The sequence below is a fragment of the Pristis pectinata genome, chromosome 1 (genome assembly GCF_009764475.1).
Source record: "Pristis pectinata isolate sPriPec2 chromosome 1, sPriPec2.1.pri, whole genome shotgun sequence".
Lineage (NCBI taxonomy): Eukaryota > Metazoa > Chordata > Chondrichthyes > Rhinopristiformes > Pristidae > Pristis > Pristis pectinata.
In genome coordinates, this window is record NC_067405.1 from 129,251,869 (window position 1) to 129,276,471 (window position 24,603).

Sequence of the window (24,603 nt, forward strand, 5' to 3'; positions counted from 1 at the left end):
TCAGGATATCATTCAACAAAATGTAAAATTTTTCATCACTGATTTCATTGTTGATAATACTGGAGAAGAGTTCAACAACTCAGCTTGTGGTGAAGTAGGAAATCACTGGCAGGAGCTTCTGAAATTCTTTATTTAATGGTGCATAAGTTACTGCCAGAATTCTCATTAATACTGGTGAATCTTGTCCTCATTACAATATATTGGCACAGTGGAGAAAAGAGGGAATAATAGCCTTTTTCACCCTTTTTATTGTTTATGTTACTGTTTTTTTCAGTTAGCAGCATTAGATTTGTACCCATATTAGATGATGCTTGTCATTCTCTCTAGTACAAGTAGTCTTAATGACTTTTTTTTTCTTCTGTTCTCTCTGTTTAGTATACCAATGCACTAGCTAAGTAACAAAAGTTAACCGTATATGAATTGGAACATGGGTCTCTTTAATTAGATGTAACATAAAATTGAATCAGCTAAGTTGGTAGGCCATGAAGCCTCCTTCCTTTTGAACAGAGTATATTGATTCCATTTGAACACCATTTTGTTAAAAAGACCGTTTTATGAAATGAACTTGTTCCGATGTTGTGAATAAAGACAATAGTGCAATGTATTCTTCATACACTAACAGAGAATGACTTTCCTCAGACGTTACAAATCTTTAGAAATTTTTCACCTTTCATAGTTTTCTGTTTATCAGATTGGCTTATCAAGTCACTAATATTATTCATACCCTTACATAAAGATTGCGTTCAATTCAGGTTATGATGACCTGAGTTGAATTTGATTCCATGTTGTTTGTAGTTGGGCCTCACCAATTCAGCTCATGCATTAGGAGCTGTTGGATACATTTGCCCACAGATGTATCAACATTTATAATTTACAAAACATGAGAGAACATTGACAGCAGTATTTATATGTGAGTGATGTAAATTTCCAGCTCTTTACACATTCGGGGAACTTCAGCCGAGTTGTAAGGCTTAACTGTTGATTAAAATGAATAAATAATTAATGGCATCTATACTTGATATGAGCTCTTGATGTCATAACATCTGATTACAGTTTTTTTAGAATAGTTATGAGTAGTGAATATCTCTGTATGTTTTTTTTCTACAACCATGAGCAACGATGACATTGTGGGTGGAATACCACTTAAGACAATACTAGAAAAGCAGTCAATAAAGTAGAATATTTCAGCATTATTAGTTTACATAAACTCATGTTAGCTTCAGGATTAAAAACTCCTGTATCCCACTTTTCTGAATGCTATTTTCTATTGAATCAAAATATCAATTAATAGTTTAAAACAAAAGATGTGAATTGAATCTGTATTGCTATTGGTTTAATATTTTTTAAGTTAAAATCTTGATTGTGACTATCTCCCTTTTAATCTTGTTATTTAAATTAATGTACAACTGTAATAGATGGAGTTTTACATGAATTGATTTGTTTTTGAGTGCTCAGAGTTAAATAGCTTGAGATGGACTAAATAGCTTTTAAATGTATCACCTCTGATTTTTGAATCATATTGAGAACAAAACTATTCACCTTCACCTTGTATTGAAAACTTTCAGCAATCCCTGAATTTCCGCCCATGCTTGGATTAATACAGAAATATCCCACACTGCCATTAGTGATTCAACCTTCAGAAGCAATGTTATTTTGAAGCCTTACCAGCCACAATCAAGGGAAGTCAGATGAATTTTCAAAAGCTTCAGGTATTTGCAGGCTAATCTTACTGCAAAGCATCCTGAAAATGTTGCATGAGATTTCAATGGTGTACTGAGTCATGGCTACTGTGCTGGTTCTAATGAAATTAGCTGTTTTGTAGATTCCTTTGGAGATTTCAATATACAATGCTTTTTCTTAAATTAAAATGTTTCAATAGTTGTCATAATTGTATGTGAATATTAGGTAAAAATTATGATTTAAAAAAAATTAAATGCTTTTTTTGAGAATTTTCTAATTAGGTCTTCAGCCATCTTGATAACATTATATTTGTTGGGTGTCAGAAAACATTTCAAGATCTCTGCAGTGGGATCGTAACTGAATTTAAAAAAAGAAGTCCATGCCATTAAAGGTCACTAGGTTGTTATAGTAGCTTTCTTTGAGGTCAATGGTGGGAACTGTCACTTCACAACTAACTGCACAAGTTATCCTATATATTCTATTTCTGAATGGTTTTTACTATTAATCGTTGAATTCAGTTTTGGGTAATTGGTAATGGTTAATTTGATGTGAAGGGCTAGGTCAGACCCTTCAATTAGATGCTTTTTGTTCTTTATTTCAGACCAGTATGATCTTTATTGTTTTGTATTGTGTAGTTCGTGGAAGGCTTGGGAGTGTCAGGAAGATTTCCATTTTCAACCTGTTGTGGAGCAACAGTATTTATGTGGCTGGTTCAGTTGAGTTTCAGATTGCAAATGAATATATTTGACCAAACTACATCATCATTTTGGAAAAGGATATTTGTAGCATAATGGAGATGAGATACATAGAACATAGAACAGTACAGCATAATACAGGCCCTTCGGCCTACAATGTTTGCCGACCTTTAAACCTTGCATAAGATTATCTAACCTCTACCCCCCCCCCCCCCCCCATATCGCTCTATTTTAAATTTCTCCATATGGTTATCTAGCAATCTCTTGAATTTGACCAAAGTACCTGCCTCCACCACCATCCCAGGCAGTGCATTCCATGCCCCAACCATTCTCTGGGTTAAAAAAAACCTTCCTCTGATATCTCCCTTGAACTTCCCACCCATTACTTTAAAGCCATGCCCTCTCGTATTGAGCATTGGTGCCCTGGGAAAGAGGCGCTGGCTGTCTACTCTATCTATTCCTCTTAATATTTTGTACACCTCTATCATGTCTCCCCTCATCCTCCTTCTCTCCAAAGAGTAAAGCCCTAGCTCCCTTAGTCTCTCCTCATAATGCATACTCTCCAAACCAGGCAGCATCCTGGTAAATCTCCTCTGCACCCTTTCTAACATTTCCACATCCTTCTTGTAATGAAGTGACCAGAACTGGACACAGTACTCTAAGTGTGGTCTAACCAGAGTTTTGTAGAGCTGCATCATTACCTCATGGCTCCTAAACTCGATCCCATGACTTATGAATGCTAATGTCCCATATGCTTTCTTAACTACCCTATCCACCTGTGAGGCAACTTTCAGGGATCTGTGGTTATGAACCCCCAGATCCCTCTGCTCCTCCACACTACCCAGAATCCTGCCATTAACTTTGTACTCCGCCTTGGAGTTTGTCCTTCTAAAGTGTACCACCTCACACTTCTCCGGATTGGACTCCATCTGCCACTTCTCAGCCCAGCTCTGTATCCTATCAATGTCCCTCTGCAATTTTCGACAATCCTCCACACTATGCACAATACCACCAACCTTTGTGTCATCTGCAAACTTGCCAATCCACCCTTCTACCCCCTCATGCAAATCATTTATAAAAATCACAGAAAGGATTAATAAAAATTCTTGTGGGACACCGCTAGTCACAGCCCTCCAATCTGAATGCACTCCCTCCACCACAACCTTCTGCTTTCTATAGGCAAGCCAATTCTGAATCCATACGGCCAAGCTTCCCTGGATCCCATGCCCTCTGACCTTCTGAAGAAGCCTACCATGTGGAACCTTGTCAAATGCCTTACTAAAATCCATGTAGACCACATCTATTGCACTACCCTCATCAATCTGCCTGGTCACCTCCTCAAAGAACCTCTCAGGCTTATGAGACATGATCTGCCCTTCACAAAGCCATGCTGGCTGTCCCTGATCAGACCATGATTCTCTAAATGCCCATAGATGTGAGATTAATTGGCACAAACAAAGTACTCCTTTTTTTAAAATCTTGTTGTGAATAGTTTTGTTTCTCATTACCTGTCCATTGAATGGAACAAGTGTACCTTTCCAGTTTGTACATTATATTGACTTCTTGATTTTATTTGCCTTGACAATGAAAGGAAAACAATTATTTCCCCATATTTACTTTGAGGAAAAATGTTTAAAATTCTTAAGCAGACATAATCTTTCTTTGCATTTTATATGGTAGTAATATTTAAGCCTTCAGTAAATATTGTTGTTTGTGTTCATCTTATTTATTTCGTTTACCTATTTTGTCTTCCTTTCCCCTTTGATTCAAGCAGAATGAATTTAAAGCAAGCAAGCATAATGCTTAAAAACAAATACAGGCATATGGCCACTTTGTGACTTTGCCAAATAAAAGTACTCTGGCAATCCAAGTCCTTGCTTTCTTTAGCTAGGAGTCAGGAAAAAATAAGATTAGTGAAATGAAGAATTTTATTCTGACGTGGGGGGAAGAAAGGATGTTTTACATAAATATAGGGAAATCCTTTTAAACAAATGTGATTTAAAACAGTCTGATTCTGCTAGGTAACTTGGTAAAATGATAAGCAGTAACCAGATATGGGAAGTGTTACCTCTTATTTGATGGTCAGCATGGAAATTTGGCTTTTTACAGGTTTGCCTTACCATCTTTTTCTCTGCCTTCTCTTTCCCCCTGATTTTAAATAAAGACAATTTTTTTTCTGAAATCTCCTATGGCTCCCACTCTAGTTACTTGGGGTTTTATGGAATATTTTGAGAAGAGAAAGGCAATTTTTAATTTCACCACAATTCTTTTATCATCCAGTTGTAAATCATTAATTTGCAGTCCAGAATCAAAATGCAGAAGCTTTGCTTAGTCGGCTATTGATAATTGAAGACTTGTCTTACTAATTCATGTTTCTCTCTTATCTAAATTTTATATTTAAAAAAAGTTACTACTTTTGAAAAGGACAAGGAAAGCTGAATCTGTTCCATAGTTGATTATACTTGTAAACTAAACTGATTTAACCCTCACTGCAAATTGGCGCTGTCTTGATTTGACAGAGGAAATAATCCCTTTCAGATTTAGGGAAAATATTCTGAGTTTTACAAAATGGTGCATTAATTCAGAACTTTGGGATTCATTTCCAATCAAAGCATTTTTAACTTCCTTGAAATTGTTTAATAATGGTTAAAATGTGATTAGCTTGCAAATATTAGTTTTTTAAAAAAACCCACATTAATCAATAGATACCTTGGAGAAATTAAGTGGTACCATTTTATGTGCTTACCTAAAATCTAGCTCACAAGACAGTACAGTGGCCTGGATTTCAGGTTGGAGGCACATTCCATGTGGTGTGTGCTGTTTTGAGTCATGAATCCTGGACCAGTATCGCAAGTGCTGTTGTTTTCCTGCCCACAGTCAGCCTGATTTGATGGGCTGGGGGCCTGATGGGCAAAAATGTAGCTGAGCTCTGCACTCGGTCTGGCACTTGGGTCAGGGATAGAGTGGGATATTTACTGGGAAGCATTTTGGTCCTGAAGGAGAAATACCTACTCCTAGCCCACAGTGTTATGAAGGGACTTGGATCATGAATTTTGCCTGTTTTACCTTCTTTCACCTGCAAGCTATTCTAAGTCCTGGGAAACAGCTGCTGTAGTAATGTATAGAATCATTGTTAAAATGTAGACACGTGGTCTTAGTCGTACACTTAAATAACCAACTTCCTCCTGTGGCTGGCCCTCGCCTTGCCTTTGTTAAAACTGGAAGTGGGTAGATTCAAATCTCCTGTTCTAGATTTTCTTTTAATTTTAATCTTTAATCTCAACCTACCCATTTTTGAGAGTAAAGCTTCACCTTAATTGTGCACATTGATCAATCTTTCTTGTGCTTCTCATTTTTCGCATTAGTAACTCTTGTTTTTGTAGTAGTTGAAATTCTGAAATGCAAGTTATTCAGTCTGGAGTATATAACTTGAATACCTGATGAGTATCTTTCACTTTGTTATTAATGGATGATAAATATGGAGCACAATTTGTTTTTTTTTACTTGCAACTGGGTTGATTGAAATATAATTGTGATTAAAATGGATACTATTATCATTTAAGATTTGTAATTTTAACCTTCAAATTAAAACAAAATCTAATTATTAGAAGTAGATAACATTCTTGTTTGGGCTCAATAATCTGAAGTCTTGTTTTATTTGGAGAGATTGATGGTGAGTGAGAAATTCATCCTAAATGCATGCATGAACGAATGAATTTTTGGTTGCCTATTATACTCATTCAATGTATTTGGCTCCATTGAAGCCAGTGGAATCGAATACATGGAAAGGAGGATAGTAGAGGTATTCAAGTATGAATTTAGAGGTGGTGACCAAAGGAAAATTTCACCCCTGTTGCCTTTCTTACAATACATAACATAAGTTTTCTAAATAGTGCAGTGATCATGAGCTAGTAAATTAAGTGATGAGTAAGAATCTCCATGGTGATTGAAAGTTGCAGGATTAGAGTATGATTAATTTACTTATTTTCACTTTGCAGACAAATGTCTCCTGTTTATGATTTGTTTGAAGTTAATTAGTTTTGCTGGTACATTTGGTGACGTTGGTGCAAAATAATTTTTTTTCTGCTCTTAATGTATGACCATGTTAATGAGAGTATTTGCAATGTGCTAATAAATCTCTGATTATACCTTTTTTGTGTGGTTAAATGCTGAAGTGTTAAAGCAATATCTTGAGTATATTTTCTGTGAGGCAATACTTGGACTCCTGATTGAATATGTTAAAGTGAAACCAAATCTCATGGTTATGTAGTATGAGCTACTTTTAAATGTGCAAAGGTTTTAGATTCTACATTGGAATTTTGAAAAACTTTAACATGAATTGCATTCAAAATGCACCAAAAGAAACAAGCTACAATAGCCACTTAATTACTGTTGCATTGCAATGGAAAAACCCAAGAACACATAATCTGTAGAGCACTCAAGCTACACTGTTTCACAATTTATAGGCCTTACTATTATTTTATGTTGTCCAAATAAATTTTATTTTACAGTGTTTAGATTCCTTGTGGCAAAATGCAATGTTAAAACTCTAGACCATTGATAGTATGTGCAACAAAATAGTCAATGTAGAGGTTACAAATAAGTATCGCTGCCTTCAACCCCCAACCTTTCAGGAAACATGAAATTAAAGGCAGTCAACCTGATTTGAGCTTGCAATAGTCCCTTCGGTTTGAGTTCTGAGGAGTGGAAGATACCTGTGCATGAATACTTTTAATGCGGGGTGCCTGTTGAACTCTGATTACCACACAGTCTTGACAAAACAAGCTCATAGTCCTATGGCAAGGAAGTCAAAATGATTGGAGACCAGGCTCTGCTGCACTACTGTACATTGCTAAACCACCATTAGAACAATATCGGTGCATGCATTCTTCATAAGAATTAGCGTCCTTGGATATATGTATGGTGCAAACTGAAGTTCCTAATTTTGGGAGTACCACTACATTGTTTGGGGGAGGAAAACACCCTTAAAACTTAGAATAAATCTAGGGGCTGTCTGTCATTGCCAACATTGTCACAAGCATACAGAGCTCTTCTTCTGTGTCTTCCCTGTACCCTTCTAAGCATACTGATCAGTAATATTTTTGTTGTATTTCCTCTCCCCTCTGAACTGTTGTCCATTTTTGTCTATTAAATTGTATATTTACTTTTCTTTGGACCCTTGCTTTCAAAATCTCCCTATGGCTTGTTCTGATTTCATATCATCTTCCACTATCTATCTGTCTCCCATATTTTTTTCTCTCCTATTTCAGCAACAGCTCTCATCAACACTGCTACGTGCGAAATTGGGGTGGCGGGAGTGTTGCATCATATCAATCTTCCCGTTCCTTCAGTTCTTCACAGGCCCTTGGAGACTTCAATAGGGAGAAAATTGTGTTTCAAAAATCCACTGAGGACATCAGGTAAAGTGCTTCAACCTTTATTTGTGGATGTATAATCCTCGTTTCCTCAGTACGAAGTATGACATTTTTTTCACCCTTTTTATTTCCTCCTGTATTTTCTTTGTATGCTTCTGATAATGGTAGGATTTGTAGACAGATCTAAAATGTGAAATATGAGTACTATTTACTATTAATGGATAATATGTTTGAGCTATCAGTGCAAACAAAATATAGGCAACAGTTACTACCAATGGGCATTTTTAACTATTCAGTCAATAAAGCAATGTTAGAAATTGTACCAATTTTATAATCTGGGTCATTTGTCGTATTAATCTTGCCTCCCATGCATATTTTTTTTGTTTCGTTTAATGATCTTTTACTCAATAATGGGCATGAAAAATAATACCAAACAAATTAAAAAATTATTGCTTGTGGATCACAGAGATCAGTGCTCCTTGGTTATTATCTCATATCTGACTGTCTTATTACTGTTGAATGCAGTTGAATGTTTTTTTTCCCCTTGGAAAGGTTTAGGTACTTAAGACCACTTTTGTTGCATCCAAAGAGAATATTACTGGTGAAAAAAACACTTAAATAACAGCTGTTACCACATTCTATTGTGAAGAATCTGTCGTAGCAGAAAGAGTTCTTTATGAATTATTGTATTTGGGCAGAAGTAAGTCACAGCCTCTACACTGATTCCTAGCAGGTCATATTTCAAAAATCTTTTTATTACATCATAGAAAGGGTTTAGAAATGTGGTATCTTTTCAGGATTTGTATCTTAAAGTTCACTGCAGTATTTAGCTATTTGTTCGATGTGGGATTAAAGCCAAATGGCTTTAATCTACATGTAGATTAGCAGGTGTTGAATGTTATTTTAACCTCGCATAATGAATCTCAAATATCTCATCAAATCAGGATGCTTTGCATTATAATTTTAAAAATAAGAGCTGGCTGGAGAAAGGGCTGATGGGGAGAGTCAGTTGCCTTTAATAAAAAGCCTCCTGGCATATTATGAGGGACAGATCTTGCTGGTGAGATAGAGTAAAGGGGTAGTGAAACATGCAGGCAGTCATGAATTATGTGGTCTTGGGCTAGTGGTGGTGATGGCAGCTGGTGGGACTGTGGGTGGCAGCTGAAGGAGCTTGTGCTTTGCTCACTTCAAGTCTAGAGCCAATGATGTTCACCAAGAAAAAGGTAAGCAAGCCTGGAAGTAGGGTTAGTGCATTTTATTATAATTGTGCTGGTTTAGTAAAGAATGATGATGAAATTGATTGCAATCAATAGTTCATTCACCATCCACAATGAATTAATTTATCTGTTTGTTTCAGCTGTCATTCCACTAAATGTCTGTCTGTCTGTCTTTGGTTAAAGTATACTGTATAGGAACATGAAGGATCCCATTTTAGGTCAAGTGAGTTCCATTATTATGTTTATGTATTTTTATGTAATGAGTGTTTAAGATTTGGATCACACTGGCTGGAGTAATAGTGCAGGCATATTTAACTGCAGCATTCAAAAGAGAGCTGTGTAAGGGTCTGAAAGGGAAGAAGAATTTACAGGGGTATGAAGAGAGAGCATGGCAGTGGGACTAGATTGCTCTTGCATAAAAAAAATAATGATTCAACAGTCCACATGGCTTCTTTCTGTGCTGTAACAGTTGTGATTAGATGCTTAGACCACTTGTGTTTTTGTACCTAGGAAAACGTTGAAATTTGTATAAATTATTTTATCTGCTCCCTAAGTGGAAATAGGTGTGTGGCTCATTTCCTGGTTAAGTAGGTCACTCATGCCAACTGCTGCATCACCAGTTACCTCCTTGGATGCTTTTGCATTCTGCTAATTTTTCTTCCATTTCCCTGTGGAGATACCCAATTAAAAAAAAAATTAAATTTTAAGCCCTGCAATACATACTTGATTTAAGCTCTCTTCTCTGCCCTAATTTCCCTTTTTCCCATTTTTATGGAAATAGTAGTCCATTAAGGCAGAAACTCTCATTGCAAAAAAAGTTAAAGTAGTCAAGCAAAGAAATCTGCATCTCCCCTCAACACTATAAGGTAGATGAGGACAGCAAAAGTAGTAGTAGATGTCCATTTTCAGAAGAACTTGGGTATACTGGAATACTTGGGAAGGATGTGGAAGTGTTAATTGTAATTATTATTCAACAGGAAAGCTCATGTCATCCCACAATATTGAATAAAGTTGGCATTAACTGCCGAGATTCTATTGGAAAAAGAATGAAGGACTGGATCATGCTCCAGTGTAGGTAGAACTTCTGCTCATCCACTCTCTACTGTTTAGTATGTCTTTGACTTCCAAGTCTTCAAATGTAAGTTGGAGTTATAAGAATTACAGCGAATCATCATATTCATACAGCACAGAAAGAGCCCCTTTGGCCCACTGAGTCTGTACTGACCATCAAGCACCCAATTACCCTAATCCTACACTAATCCCACTTTATTCTCCCCAATTTTTGCCTCCCCCTTGCATACTAGGGGAAATTTACAATGACCAATTAATCTATCAACTAGCAGGCCTTGGAATATGGGAGGTAGTCGGAGAACCTGGGGGAAATGCATACAATCACAGGGAAAACATGCAAACTCCACGTAGCACTAGAGGTCAGGATTGAACCCAGGTTGCTCTGAGCTGTGAGACAGCTGCTCTACTAGCTATACAACTGTGCTGGCCTAAAGTATGGAACACACATCTGACCTTCTGCACTGCTGCTGGACTTGGTACTGAGTCCAGGCACGGAGCAGCATCGTGCTGAGCTGAGATTTAATGCTTGGTCCCTCATCTTTTTGCCAGCCATCTGCTGTGGACCCATTAATTTGAATTCAGTGGGTGGAAAAGTAGAGCCAAATATGTGATATTTAAAAAATAATTTAATAGTCATTTTTTTGATTCATTTGCATCAGTTAAATGCATTGTCACAAAAATCAGTGTTTGCAGCATGGTAGGAGGCCATTCAGTCTATCAAGTATACATTGGCTCAATGGAAGAGCAGTCCAGCTAGTCCCATTATTGTTTTGGTTCCCCTTGCCACTGGAGTACGACTTTGCCCTCTGCAGTCCATATGCAATGCAGCTAGTACATAACTACTGCTCATTATTTTTAAAAAAAAAGCATGCACAGGTAACATTCACTCCACAATATGAACTTTGGGACCTGGAATGTTGTGGCCCTCATTCACACCCCCAATAGCAACAGACTTGAATGTGGTTCTGCTATCACAGTTCAGGAATTCTGACACTTTGTTCAGAATAAGCCTCTAGTTAAAATCAATGGCTGTAGCTTTTCAGATAGATGTTGGCAGCTCGGCTTTGAGCAAGTTGTGTTTCTCAGCATAAGTATTGGCAGGTTTTGGAATTGCCATGAAATGTGTAAATGCTGAACTTATTAGCAGAGGCCCGTTGGCCGTTTGTGCTCCACTGCCATTCCAATGACAAGTCTGAATCTTACTGAGATTCCCATAAGGCAAAATGCAGGAACCCTTTGATTTTGATGAGGATGGTAGGACTGCAGATAAATAAGTTTATGTAATGTTTTTATTTTGGGTGTTACCAGTTAATTTCAAAATGTGTAATAATGTGACATCTAGCTTATTCTGACCATTCAGGACACGTCATTCCGTTGTTGTTTGAGGGCTTTGGTTGCTTGATTCCAGAACTTTTGGACAAGCAAGATCAGCCTTCTCAATGTAGCCAAAGTAAGTCCTGACTACATGCAGTAGGCAAATGGCTATAACATATGGGCCAATGTGATAGACAATGTGATGAACACATTTCTCACAAACACATTTGTTTCAGTGTAGCTTCAAAACACTGTTTAAGTTTAGTATTAGTAGAAGATGGGGAAGAAATAAAATGAACATTTGTTTTCTGGAAGTGGCGTTATTAAGCAATTTCAAACTTTACGAATCCTAAGATAGGGAAAAATAGCTTAAATCTACAGACAATCAGGTGCATAATTCCTCAGCTAGTAGAATTGCTGCCTTGCAGCTGTAGTAATCCAGGTTCAATCCTGACCTCTGGTGCTGTCTATGTGGAATTTGCAATTCTTGTTTAACTCGTTGTGTCTGGAGTCTTGATTTTCGTGTCTGGAAGCATTTATGACCTTGGCATTATTCATAGCACAAACATAGGGCCATTTAACTTTGAACCAAGAATAATATTTCAACCAGGAGTATATATTTATTATCTTTTAAAGCATGTTTGGTAATTTTGTAAACTATTTAAACCAATTGTAGATATCCCCAACAATAATAACATTATACTTCTGTTTTGAATCAAACATTACAGTATCATATTTACTATCTGTTCTGCTAGCCTTCTAAATTATACTGTATTTCTTGAAGCTTGCTTGACTTTAAATATTTGACCTATGGTAACTCATTTGCACAGTCACTAGAGAAATGTAACCTTGTTGCAGTTTGCCTTTTTTATCCTTGTTTTTCATTTTGTTTTATGTTATATTGCTCAATGTAAATATAAGTATCATAGATGGTATCACAGAAGGTTAAGAAAGAAGGGATTAGGGGGATGTATCAAATGTGTAAATCACTAAAAACAGCACAATTTGATAAGATCATCAAAAAGTAAACAGAAGTACTGGAAATCCGTTCTGGAGAGACAGAATTGGAAAGCAGAAATTATGTAAAACTAGTACAAAACTTTGGTTTGAACACACTTGCAGTGCTGTGAAAAGTTCTGGTCACTGGAAAAGGTACACAATGCATTTTCTAGAATGACACCAAAAAGGAGCGTCTCTGCCAATTGGTCTTTTTGTTGCTGTTTAATCAATCAAAAAAACTGCAGATGCTGGAAATTTCAGTAGGTCAGGCATCATCTGTGGAAAGAGAAAGAGTTAATGTTTCAGGTATTTTTACAAAAGACCAATCGTGTGATGAAAATAGGAAAACTTTCAAAGGACATAAAAGTGGACTGTAAAAGTTTCTACAAGTATATTGAAGGAGAAAGTTAAATGAAGACAAATGTAGGTACTTCATAGTCAGAAACAGGACAGTTTATAATGGGGAGCAAAGAAATGGCAAAATAATTTAACAAAAATATTTTAAAAATTGAAAATGCTAGAAACACTTAACTGATTAAGTAGCATCTGTGGAGAGAGAAACAATTAATGTTTCAGCTCTGAGACCCTTCGTCAGAAATGGGAAAGAGAGAAAATAGTTTTCCGTAGCAGAGAAAGTGGGACAGGGAAAGATAGAACAAAGGGGATGTCTCTGATAAGGTGAGATGAAATGAGTTAATATTGCCATCAGAGAAGCAGTTAGAAGCACATTATACTTATTTCTGCAACGTGTAACAGACAAGGCTGTGGGACATGCTCAGCCAGACAGATAGGAAAAGAAAAATTCGGCCTAAATGAATGTCAGAGATCGCCAATTGTAATATAACCAGAAAGAAACAGCAAGTTACCAATATAGTTGGAAAACTCATTATTCAGTCCTGAAGGTCAAAATGTACCCAGATGGAAGATGAAATGTTATTGCTTATGTTTGCATTGCCCCTCATTGTTACAGTCCAGCAGGTTACTGATGGATAGGTCAGAGTGGGAGTTAAATGGAGAATTAAAATGCCAGCCAATGGGAAGCTCAAGGTCACTCTTGTGGACTGAGTGCAGGTGCTCTGCAAAGTGGTTGGTGGGGATGGAAGAGTAGATTAGGGAGTTGAAAAGGGAGTGATCCCTTTGAAATGCTGAAAAGGGAGGGAACTTGTGTCTGGTGGTGGAATCTTGTTGGAGCTGGTGGAAATTATGAAGTATGATCTGTCTTAAAGCAGAGACTGATGGGTAGAAGGTGAGGATCAGAAGGAACCCTGTTCCTGCTTTGTCCAGGAGGAGAGGGGATGAAAGCAGAGGAGTGGGAAATAGTAAGGTAGACTGGAAACCACAGTTTAGAAAGGAAGACATTTCAGAGGGAATTGTGCAGCATGTCTTGTGATTTGTGCAAATGTGAAGGAGGTGGTTCAATGGGACAATGGAATGGAGTCCTCACAAGTGGCAGGGTGGAATGAAGTATAGTTAAGGTAGCTGTGAAAGTCTGTAGATTATAGTAGATATTTGTGGATAGTCTACCCCTGAGTTGGAGACATGGAATCAGACAGGGAAGGGAAGAATCTGAAATGGATCACCTGAAGGTGAGAGCAGCATGGAAATTTTTGTCTGTATGAGTGCAGGAAGCAGCACCAATGCACTCTTTGATGTTCGGTGGGGGGGGGGGGGGGAGTGGTGCGAGTTGGGAGAATGAGCCTTGTTAGGGCAGAAACAAAGACTGTTTTGTGTTCCAGACAAATATGCTTGTTCTCTATTCATGACAGAAAACATAAATGCCTTCCCAGGAATGCTAGGGAAAGATATCGAAGAATTGAAAATAATTGATATTTAAAAAAAATGCTGGAGAAATTAATGTCACAGAAAACTGAGAAATCCCCAGGGCCTTGTGAACTGTATCCCAGAATACTAAAAGAGGTAGCCATGGAAATAGTGGATGCATTGGTTGTCACCTTCCAACATTCTATAATAACTGGAGCAGAGTCTGAAGATTGGTAGGAAATATTTTGAAAAAGGAGAGAAAAAAAACTGGGAACTACAGAGTTGTTAGCCTTGCATCAATGGGAGGGAAAATGCTAAGAGTCCATTCTAAAGGAATTGATAATAGGACATTTAGAAAATATCAGTGGGATTAGACAAAGTGGACATGGGTTTATGAAAGAGAAATCATATTTGATAAACCTGAATATTTTGAGGATGTAACTGGTGGAATAGATAAGGGAGAACCAATAGATGCAGTGTACTTAGATTTTTAGAAGACCTATAACTAAGTACTACATAAGAAGTTAGTGTCCAAAACTAAAGCACATGGGATTGGGGCTAATATGCTGACATGGACTGAGAATCAAAGGAAGAGTAAATGGATCTTTTTCCGGATAGGAGATGGTGGCTAGTGGTATACTACAGGGATCTTAGCTATTTACAGTAAATATCAACAATTTGGTTATTTTGGTTAAATTTATATTTGCCGATGACAAAAAACTGCGAGTTTGTGAGGGGGATGTAAACAGGCTTTAAGGCAATTTAGACAAATTGAATGAATAGGCAAATATTTGGCAGATGCAGTATAATATAAAGTTATCCACATGGGCATCAAAAACAAAGGTAGTGAATTATTTAAATGGTGAAAGCTTGGGAAATATTGCTGTACAAAGGGACCTGTACCCATTCACTGAAAGCCAAATGTGCAGGTGAAACAAGCAGTTAAGAAGGGCTTGGTGAGACTACATCTGGAATAATGTGTACAGATTTCATTTCCTTACTTAACAATGCACTTCTGTAGAAGGAGTGTAGCAAACATTCATTAGTCTGATTCCTGGAATGGCAGGATTATAGTATGAGGAGAGATTGAGTTGACTGGCTAGTATTCGCTTGCATTTAGAAGAAGACAGGTTCTCATTGAAACATAAAAAATCCTGACAGAGCTAGACAGACTGGATGTAGGGAAAATATTGCCCTTGGCTGGGGAAGAGGGTGGAATGGGTGTAGGTATCTAGGACCAAAGAGTCACAGCCTCAGGATATACAGCAAGCCATCTAAGACAGAGATGAAGAGAAATTTCTTCACTCGAAGGGTGATATACCTATGGCATTCCCAATCACAAAGCAGTGGGGAATATATGGCTAAATAGGTTCAAGAAGAAGATAGATTTCTAAACACAAGCCTTCAAGGAGTGTGGGGTGAGAGCAGGAGTATGGTTTGAGATGAGGATCAGCCATGGTCATAATGAATTGTGGAACAGTCTCAAAAGGGCTGAATGGTCTACTCTTGATTTACTTTCTTTTTTCTGAAGAAATGTAGAAAATAGGAACATCTTCAGTGTAGTGAAATGGGTGAGACCAGAAGCAAGAGCTATCTTGGGAATATTCCCTAATAAATCTAATTGTAATTTAGGAGGAACTTCTTTACCCAGCCTGATTAAAAATGCAAAATTCATGACAAGAGGGAGAAGATGAGGCAAATAGCAAAGATGCTTTTAATGCGTGAGAAAGTAAATTGAAGCTATTGAGGGGAACAGAGGTGGAGGGATGGGAGGAGGCCTGAAGTGAATATGGAGTTATGGCTGGAATGACCTGTTTTTATGCTGTAAATACAATATTTTAGAATAAATAAAAGTGTTTCTGTCACACCAGAAGAAAAGATGGTGGAGCAATTAAGCTAGGTATTTTTGTGTGTTTTAAATTTAACTGTAAGAAGTGAATAGTTTTCTTTGCTGTGGTAAAATGTTGCATTAATTGTTTAGTATTTAAGATAAAGAACTGAAAAGAGAGGTCACTTGACTTTTTTTAAAAAAGAAAGCTCCTTTCTGAAAATTTATATTTACTTGTGGACAAGTCTGTTTTATTTTTACACGGCATCTTTCTTTCCGATGGGTAGTTGTACCCATTGGAAAGATGCAGCGATAGGTAAGGAATTGGTTTTCATACTTTCATTTCATTGAATAATCACCTTAACACTACTCATAATTAAAATAATAGAATATGTACTGTATCTGGTTATTAATGAATACCATAAAACATTATTATTATTATGAACAGCTTGAAAAATGCTTTAAAAATGTATGGGAGAATTTGCGTAAAGTTAGATTTCCATAAGTCAAGTCATTTGTAACCTGGGGAGTCGTTGTAATGTTGCAGAAACTTCTGCCCTGATTAATGGAGCTAGTTTTTTCCCATAAATTTCTTTTGGGGAAACTGTGCATGTAAAACCTCAATAAATCTCCAGTAATATTAAAAATCTGAAGGATTGATGACCCACTGTTTTAGAACTAATTTTTTTAGTGCCGGAGGTAATGCTGGCAGGAATTAAGACAAGTTGGTCTTTAACTTTCTTGGGGGAATTTAATGAAGGGAAAACATTATTTATGCACAATCTCCGCTTGTCCCAAAGCGGTATACAGCCAATTAAAAATTTCCTTTTGGAATATAATCGCAATTGTGATGCAGGAGACGTTGTAGGAATCTACTACAAACAGTAATGTGAAAATGACAATGAAATCTGTTTCTTTAAATTATGTTGATTAAGGGATAAATTTGAGCCAAGGCACCAGAACAGCTCTCCAGTTCTTCAAAATTGTGAGTCTGTTACAGTCTTGGGGCCTTTGATTAAAGTACGGCACTGCACTCCAGACTTGGTCTAAATTTTTTTCAGTCAATTGTCTTGGAATGGGACATGAACCTGTATACATGGGTGAGAGTTGTGTAAACTGAGCTGCAGCCTGCACTTTTTTTATTTTGTATGTACCCTACTTCATGCCCTAATATGTTTACTACTTGGTAAATATTATTGAAACAAAGCTTCTCGGAGCATGGTAACTTGCATACCAAACTCTCAATTTCCTTGGTTAAGCACACATGTCAGTTTCCAGTTTACTCCTCACTTATATTGGGTGCTGATTTATTCACCATTACTCTTATCACAAGATCTGAGCCATTGTGTCAGTAACATTGTAGGAATGTGTGAGAGTTCATTATGGTCTTGTTCGATGTTGTTATTGTACTTTATTGGTAACACTAGTTTTTAACTGCTTGCTTATGCTACAAGTTTAGCATTGGCATGAAGCAGTTTTGGCTTTGCTCATACTGCTCATACTTTGTGTAATATAAATGGAGCATTTGAGGCCCAAACTAATTTAGAAGCGTGTTAAACTCCAGTCCAGATTTTTGATAAGCAAATGAAAAATACTATGCGAATAATAACTGACCCATGTGAACAGGTCAGGTAACTGCATTTCTCTTTCTAAGCAGATGAAAGAATCGTTAATGAGTGATGAAGAGTCTGAACCAGGAAGTTTTAGTTAGAGGAAGGAATTCAATGACAAAATAGACATGGAAAGCGAGATAAAAATAAGGAAAGAGATTAGATTTAGAGATAGGAAAGTAAGAGATGGGAAACAAAAGAATAAGTAAACTCAAACAATAAATGAGTTCCATAGTTAGCATGACAGCAATCAAGGCATACCTTTCTGTTTAAAAAGGTACTTGCACTGAAATGAACAAGCCTTAAGTAACAGGGACAAATTAATATTAATACAGAAATTTTAAACTTAACCAATTCTAAATAGTGACATAATGTTATGTGCACCCAAAGTATTTGGTGTGTTATCCTTTGTAAGTTGGCACTACGGGGCTTTCAGCTAACAGCCATTGTGCACTTGAGTCTAAATAGCAGAAAAAAAATCACCTTCTGCGACCTCAGGATTTCCAACGATTATGGCTAATGAAGTATGGGTCAAATGTAGGGAGCACACCAAACAACATATTGGCAGCAAATTCCCACAAGCACCAAGGTAATAATAATTAGATAATTTATTTATGTTATATTGGTGGAGAGGTAAACATTAGCTTGGACACCAGTGTGAACTCTCCTGCTGTCTTTTGAAATTCTGCCATAGAATCTTTTACATCCACCTGAGATTGCAGATAGGATCTCAGTTTAATATCTAAATTGAAAGATGTCATCTCTGAACTCTTCCACTGTCCTGCATTAGTGCCAGCCTAAAATTTTGCTCTCAAATCTCTTTAATGAGTTTCGGAGATGAATGCACAGTTATAGCTGACATCTGAAATGTGTAGTTGGTGAGACCCATAAGATGTGTTCGTATTTATTTTTCCAACACAGTGCACTTGATATTAATACTAAATCTGCTCTGTCTCAAATAGTCTTTAGCCCAACTGAGTAGTGATTCCAATTATAAACCAATGTAAATATATACCAGCTATTCATAAAACCTTTTGAATAAGATTGACAGTTTGCTAGTAATGAACAGATAATTTGTACTGCAGTACCTCCACTTACTTGACAAATTTTCCATTTTATCAGTCTCTGCTTGGACGTGAACTGTGCTTTTAATGGAATGTTATTTCCTGTGAGCTGATGAAGCCCTCTTCACAATTTTGGGTATCTCACCTTAGAATTTGGCATTTCTGTCTGGTATACTTCTAAACTCTAAGTTTGAAGTGAAATTGAGACCGAATAAAACTCTTCTACCTTTACTTACTTGTCAATTTACTTTATCAATTGGCATTTCTGGAGAAATAGGAGGTCGACTTTCTCATGTTTCTCCTTCATGGTATCTTACAGTCTGTTTTCACAAGCTGTTTGTTTTACTGCTACTGTTGCTTTCTCTTATGCACTTAAGAACATAAAAGCAGATAATCTAGACTTTCAAAAGTCACAATGAAGCTCTATACAAGAATATTAACTAATTTCAAAGATGTAGAGATTGAAAGCAAAATTTTGGCATGAATGAGAAATTGGCAGAAAATTGATTGTGCTGATTTGAGGGGTAATTTCAGGGTGGATGGGAGATATATGAATGAATTTTGAAACTAAATGAGGAATTAATATGGAAAATAGAAAATGACCTTGGGAAAGCCTGAATGGAAAGTTAACATAGGTAAATGTTGCAAAAAGAAAGGAAAATTTGTAAGCTAGTTATTTGATAAATAAGGCAAGGGTGAAATTGAACAAAGAAATTAAGAACCAGGAGCAGGGAGAGGCCATTTGCTCCCCAAACCTGCGCTGCTGTTCAATAAGATCACAATTGATTTAGTACTGCAACACCATTTTCCTGTGCTGTCTTTTCTCACTTGACTTCTCTAATATCCAGAAATTCTTTGATTTCTGCTTTGAATTCACCAATGACTAAGCACCCCGGGGTAGAGAATTCTAAAGATTCACCACCCTCTGAGTGAAGAAATTTCTCCTTATTACAATCCTATATGGTCTACCCCTTATGAGACTTTGAACCCTTGTTCGAGGCTTTTAAACTAAGGGAAACATTCTTTCCGTATCTAACCTGTCTAGCCCTCTGAGAAATTTGAATGTTTCAGTGAGATCATCTCCTAAGCTCGAGACCATAGAGAATATTCAATCCCTCCTTATATGACAGACCTGCTGTCCCAGGAACCAGTCTGGTGAATCTTTGCTTCACTCCCTTTATTGTGACTATCCTTCTTTTTTGGTTAAGGAGACCAAAACTGTGCATAATACTCCACATATGGTATCGCCAAGGTCCTATATAATTGAAAGAACCTGGTGTCAGAGTACACTTTTGATTCGCAACATGTCCAACTAATTCTGATCTCTATTCAAAACTCCAACAGAAATGTTGAATCACAAAGCCAGAATTATATAATGCAAGTCAGTATATAATGCAAGTCAGAAGAAATTATGATCAAACTGTACAATTCCCTGGTCAGATCCCACCTGCTGCATCATGTCTAGATTAACAATGTAGAATATCAACCAGTCTCGTTTGAGCTGAACCTGATTTTCAAAAAAAGGACTGAAGTCACTGAGGAGACATGATAAGAACCAAAACTAATAGATTTCATTTTTCCTAGATTTAACTAGGAGAAATCACATCAATATTGACAACATAGAAGCAGCTGAAGGATCATGATATGGTAGAAAGGAAGAGCTGAGTGTCATGAGGGTACTTGTGGAACTTAATCCCATAATTTTGGATGATGGTAGTGAAGTGCCCATGGAGAGGATATGGTCAAAATAGACCCTTGGGGGAGCTCCAGAAGTAATTTGTCTATAGTATTCTACTGAATAAAAAGTGAAAGGCGACAGTTCTTTTCAAGTTACTTTAGTTTCTATGACATAACAAAAGCTGTGTTTAGTTTGCTTTATTTTAGTGACTTAAATTCAAGATAAACACAAGGAACAATTTGTTAATCCTGCATTGTTCATGATATAAGTGTGCTTGATTTAATTACAGATTCAATTTACTGCACTGTTAAAAGGATTTGTATATAAAATTTGACAAATTATTGAAGTAATAAATGCCAGGGTCACCATAGCCAAGCTGTCTCACTGTGAATGGTGTTGCTATGAGACACCATGGACCAAATGCTAGTTTAAACAAATGCATAAACAGGATTTCTGACAAAAGTGGATGTGTCTTTTGCTTTGCTTTTCTCATTTTGTCCTTGGATTAGAATTGTACAGTTGTTTCATTTGTAAACTCTGAGCCCCAGTGACAATAGCTACGTAACTATTTTTTTAATGTTTGTAATTTTTTTTATCTGATTATCATTTCATTGCTCCAACTACTTGCCAAATTAGAATATTGTTATAACAGTTATTTTACTGCTAAGCAAGGTAGCTGGCAGGGAGCATTGACATTTACTATTTGAAAGTAGTACAAAATGAGCACTGAGCTTCTAGTCAGAGTAGCTTCTTAACCTTCCTCTGTTTGTTTCAACCAAAATGCTACACATCACATTATGCATGAAAAATTGTATTATCTTTAATCACTGCTTTTATTGTGCAGATTTTCTGTTATTCTAGAATTGCTTTTGTAGACCAACCAAGTCAATAACAATTAAAAATTTTACATTTTTAAATGTAAAACAACATTTTAGGTTCATATGTTTGGTCTCCCTCTCGTAAGCTACATGCAGAAGTTCCATGTTCCCAGGGCTGCCAAGTATGTTTTTATGCGTAAGGTAGTTTGAGAGGCAGAAAGTCCTGAATGAAAATAACCCCTTTTATTGTTGACATATACAGTGGAAATAAAGCAGATTGTTATCACAAGCTCCTGACTCCCTTTGATTGACAGACAAATAATAACTTGCATTTGTATGGCAGATTTTATCAGAGGTGCATTATCTATCAGACTTTGTCAACAAGTCCCCTAAGGAGATGTTTGAACATTACTCCGGTTTCCATTTATTGTGTAGGCATTTTGGCTTCTTGTTCCTGCTGTGCCATTCATTCAGATAATGGCTGATCTTTTACCTTAATGTCACTTTACTACACTTGTGGTTAGATTCTCTCGTTCCCTCTCATTGGAGGTAGATATTGTCCAGCACCTACATGATGTTGCTTGCCACTGATTAACTTGATGCTGAATGTTATCTAGCTCCTGCTGCATGCAGGCTATGTTGTGAATGGAACTTTGAAATCATCAGGAAATATTTTCCATCGCTGGCACGATGAAGCAAAGGGTCATTGATAAAGCAGCTGAGGCTGATTGGGACTGGAATACTCCCCAAGGAGCTCTTGGTGTAATGCCACAGGACTGAGGGGATTAAACTTCAGCAATCACAACAACATCTTTTGTGCAAGGAATGACTCCAGCCATAGGAAAGCTTCCTGCTTGATTTGTTTTGACTTTAAATTTTATGGATATTTCCAAGTTAAATGTCCCCTTGATATCAAAAACTCATTTTCACCTTTGTTTTGGAATAGATTGTTTGGACAAAGAATCAAAAAAAAAGTAACGCTGTTAAAAGGTCTGGAACTTTGTGATCCTGGCAAAAGTCAAACTGAATTGCTGTGTTGTTTATTGGCTTCTCAGTACAGTCAGAAACCCTTTCCATCACTTTGCTGACAACTGAGAGCAACTGGCTAGCTTGAATTTATCATCCTTTAGTGTGAAGAAAGAACACAAGGCACAAATATTTGTCATAAAGTCATTGCATTGTACAGGCAAATACTCGGGTGAAGCTCTGGTGAAAGCCCATTTTGTTAAATTACTACTTGTGTAATATACGCCTGTTACAGGTTTTGATCAGATTGGTGGCAATTTTATGCCATGCAAGAAATGAGATAATTTCTTCTGCATATGTGAATTGAATTACTGCATTCTGCCGTTAAGTATTCTGAAGCTCCAACCTTACCACAGAATTCACTAGAAACTTGTTAGTTCTGGGAAGTTCAAATTGCAAAATCTCAGCAATTTTGGTTTGTATTCTAATGATTTTTAATTTTTTTTATTTAAAAAAAACTGCTCACTTTAATTTGAGCGTTCCATCTTAGTGCCTAATCCTGGTGATCAAAATATTTTTGTACTATGAAGGAGCAGAATAGTGTATTTTTCTCATTTGGATTGCTGAAGCCCTTTTATTTTCCTCTACCCATCTAGCAATTGAGCTCTGGTTCAATTTCACGAAGTGAGATTTTGGTTAGGCAAATGTTGAAATCAAATATTCTAACAGTAATATAAATTACAATAAAAAAAAACACTGATGCTGGAAGAGGGAAGGGGTTACCGGAAATTAGAGAAATCGACGTTGAGACCGTCAGGTTGGAGACTACCAAGGCAGAATATGAGGTGGTGTTACTCCAATCTCATGACGGAAACGTGATCAGGTTCATTGCCTAGTACCAGATCCAGTACGGCCTTTCCTCTAGTCAGCCTGTCCACATACTGTGTCAGCAATCCTTCCTGGACACACCTAACAAACTCTGCCTCATCTATCTCCTTTACACTAAGGACGTGCCAATCAATATTAGGGAAGTTGAAATCACCCATGACAACAACCTTGCTATTTTTGCACTTCTCCAAACCTCCCAATCTGCTCCTCAGTGTCTCTACTGCTATTGGGGGGGGGGGGGGGTCTGTAGAATACTCCCAGTAGTGTGATTGCTCCCTTCCTGGTTCTGACTTCCACCCACACTGACTCAGTAGACGATCCCTCCAGGACATCCTCCCTTTCTACAGCTGTGATACTGACCCTGATCAGCAAAGCCACTCCCCCAACTCTTTTACCTCCGTCCCTGTCCCTTTTGAAACATCTAAACCCTGGAATATCTAGCAGCCATTCCTGCCCTTGTGACAGCCAAGTCTCTGTAATGGCCACAACATCATAGTTCCATGTATTTACCCATGCTCTAAGTTCATCACCCTTGTTCCTGATACTTCTTGCATTAAAGTAGACACACTTCAGCCCATCCAACTGACTGAAATTTTGCCCTTTCAACTACCTATCCTTCCTCACAGTCTTTCTGCACACTGCATCTACTTGTACACTAAATGCACCAACCTCTGTCTTACCACTTGGTTTCCATCCCCCTGCCAAACTAGTTTAAACCCTCCCCAACAGCTCTAGCAAACCTGCCTGCAAGAATATTGGTCCCCCTCCAGTTCAGGTATAATCTGTCCCTCTTGTATAGGTCGTACCTTCCCCAGGAGAGATCCTAATGATCAACAAATCTGAAACCCTGCCCCCTGCACCAACTCCTCAGCCACACATTCATCTGGCAAATCATCCTATTCTTACCCTCACTGGCATGTGGCACAGGCAGCAATCCAGAGATTACTACATTTGATGTCCTGCTCTTCAGCTTCCTACCTAGTTCCCTATATTCCCTCTTCAGGACCTCATCTCTTTTCGTACCTATTGTCATTGATACCAATATGTACCATGACCTCTGGCTGTTCACCTTTCCCCTTCAGAATGTTGTGGCACCCGCGAGGCAACATGCATCTGGGAGTCTCTTTCATGTCCATAGAACCTCCTGTCAGCCCCCCTTATTATTGAATCCCCTATCACTACCGCTGTCCTCTTCTCCCTTCCCTTCTGTGCCACACAACCAGACTCAGTGCCAGAAAGCTGGTCACTGCAGCTTTCCCTAGTGGTATACCTGTTGTTCAGGGGAACGGCCACAGGGGTACTCTGCACTACCTGCCTATTCTCCTTCCTTCTCTTAACAGTCACCCAGCTACCTGCCTCCTGCAGCTTGGGAGTGACTGCTTCTCTGTAGCTCTTATCTATGATGGGTAGATAATAGGAATTGCACTGGTTTTGAGATCTTGATCTTCAAATGCCCGTTTTCTCAGACAACAAAAGCAGTGCTTGCACAAACAATGTTGAATTTCATCATTAATATTTGCCTTTACTGAAAGATGGCTCCTTGCACGTGGAAGGTGGTCCTCAATTTTATTGTGAACCTTCATTTTAAGTACCAGTGGTGCACAGCAAGGAAAGGTTGATAGAGGACCTGTGTTCTCCA

At 37.5% G+C, this 24,603-nt stretch overlaps 1 protein-coding gene across 4 annotated transcripts in view; it reads left to right on the top strand.

The window, feature by feature from the left end:
• ppp4r4 (protein phosphatase 4, regulatory subunit 4) overlaps positions 1-24,603 on the top strand; it is a 98,220-nt gene that overhangs the window by 17,100 nt on the left and 56,517 nt on the right. For 3 of the 4 annotated variants that reach the window (XM_052016997.1, XM_052016980.1, XM_052016989.1), the window contains exon 3: positions 7,646-7,795. The exons of the other annotated variant lie outside the window; for it this stretch is intronic. In XM_052016997.1, coding sequence (XP_051872957.1) covers positions 7,646-7,795 — 150 coding nt within the window. The remainder of the gene's footprint in view (positions 1-7,645; positions 7,796-24,603) is intronic. 4 annotated transcript variants of the gene reach the window in all.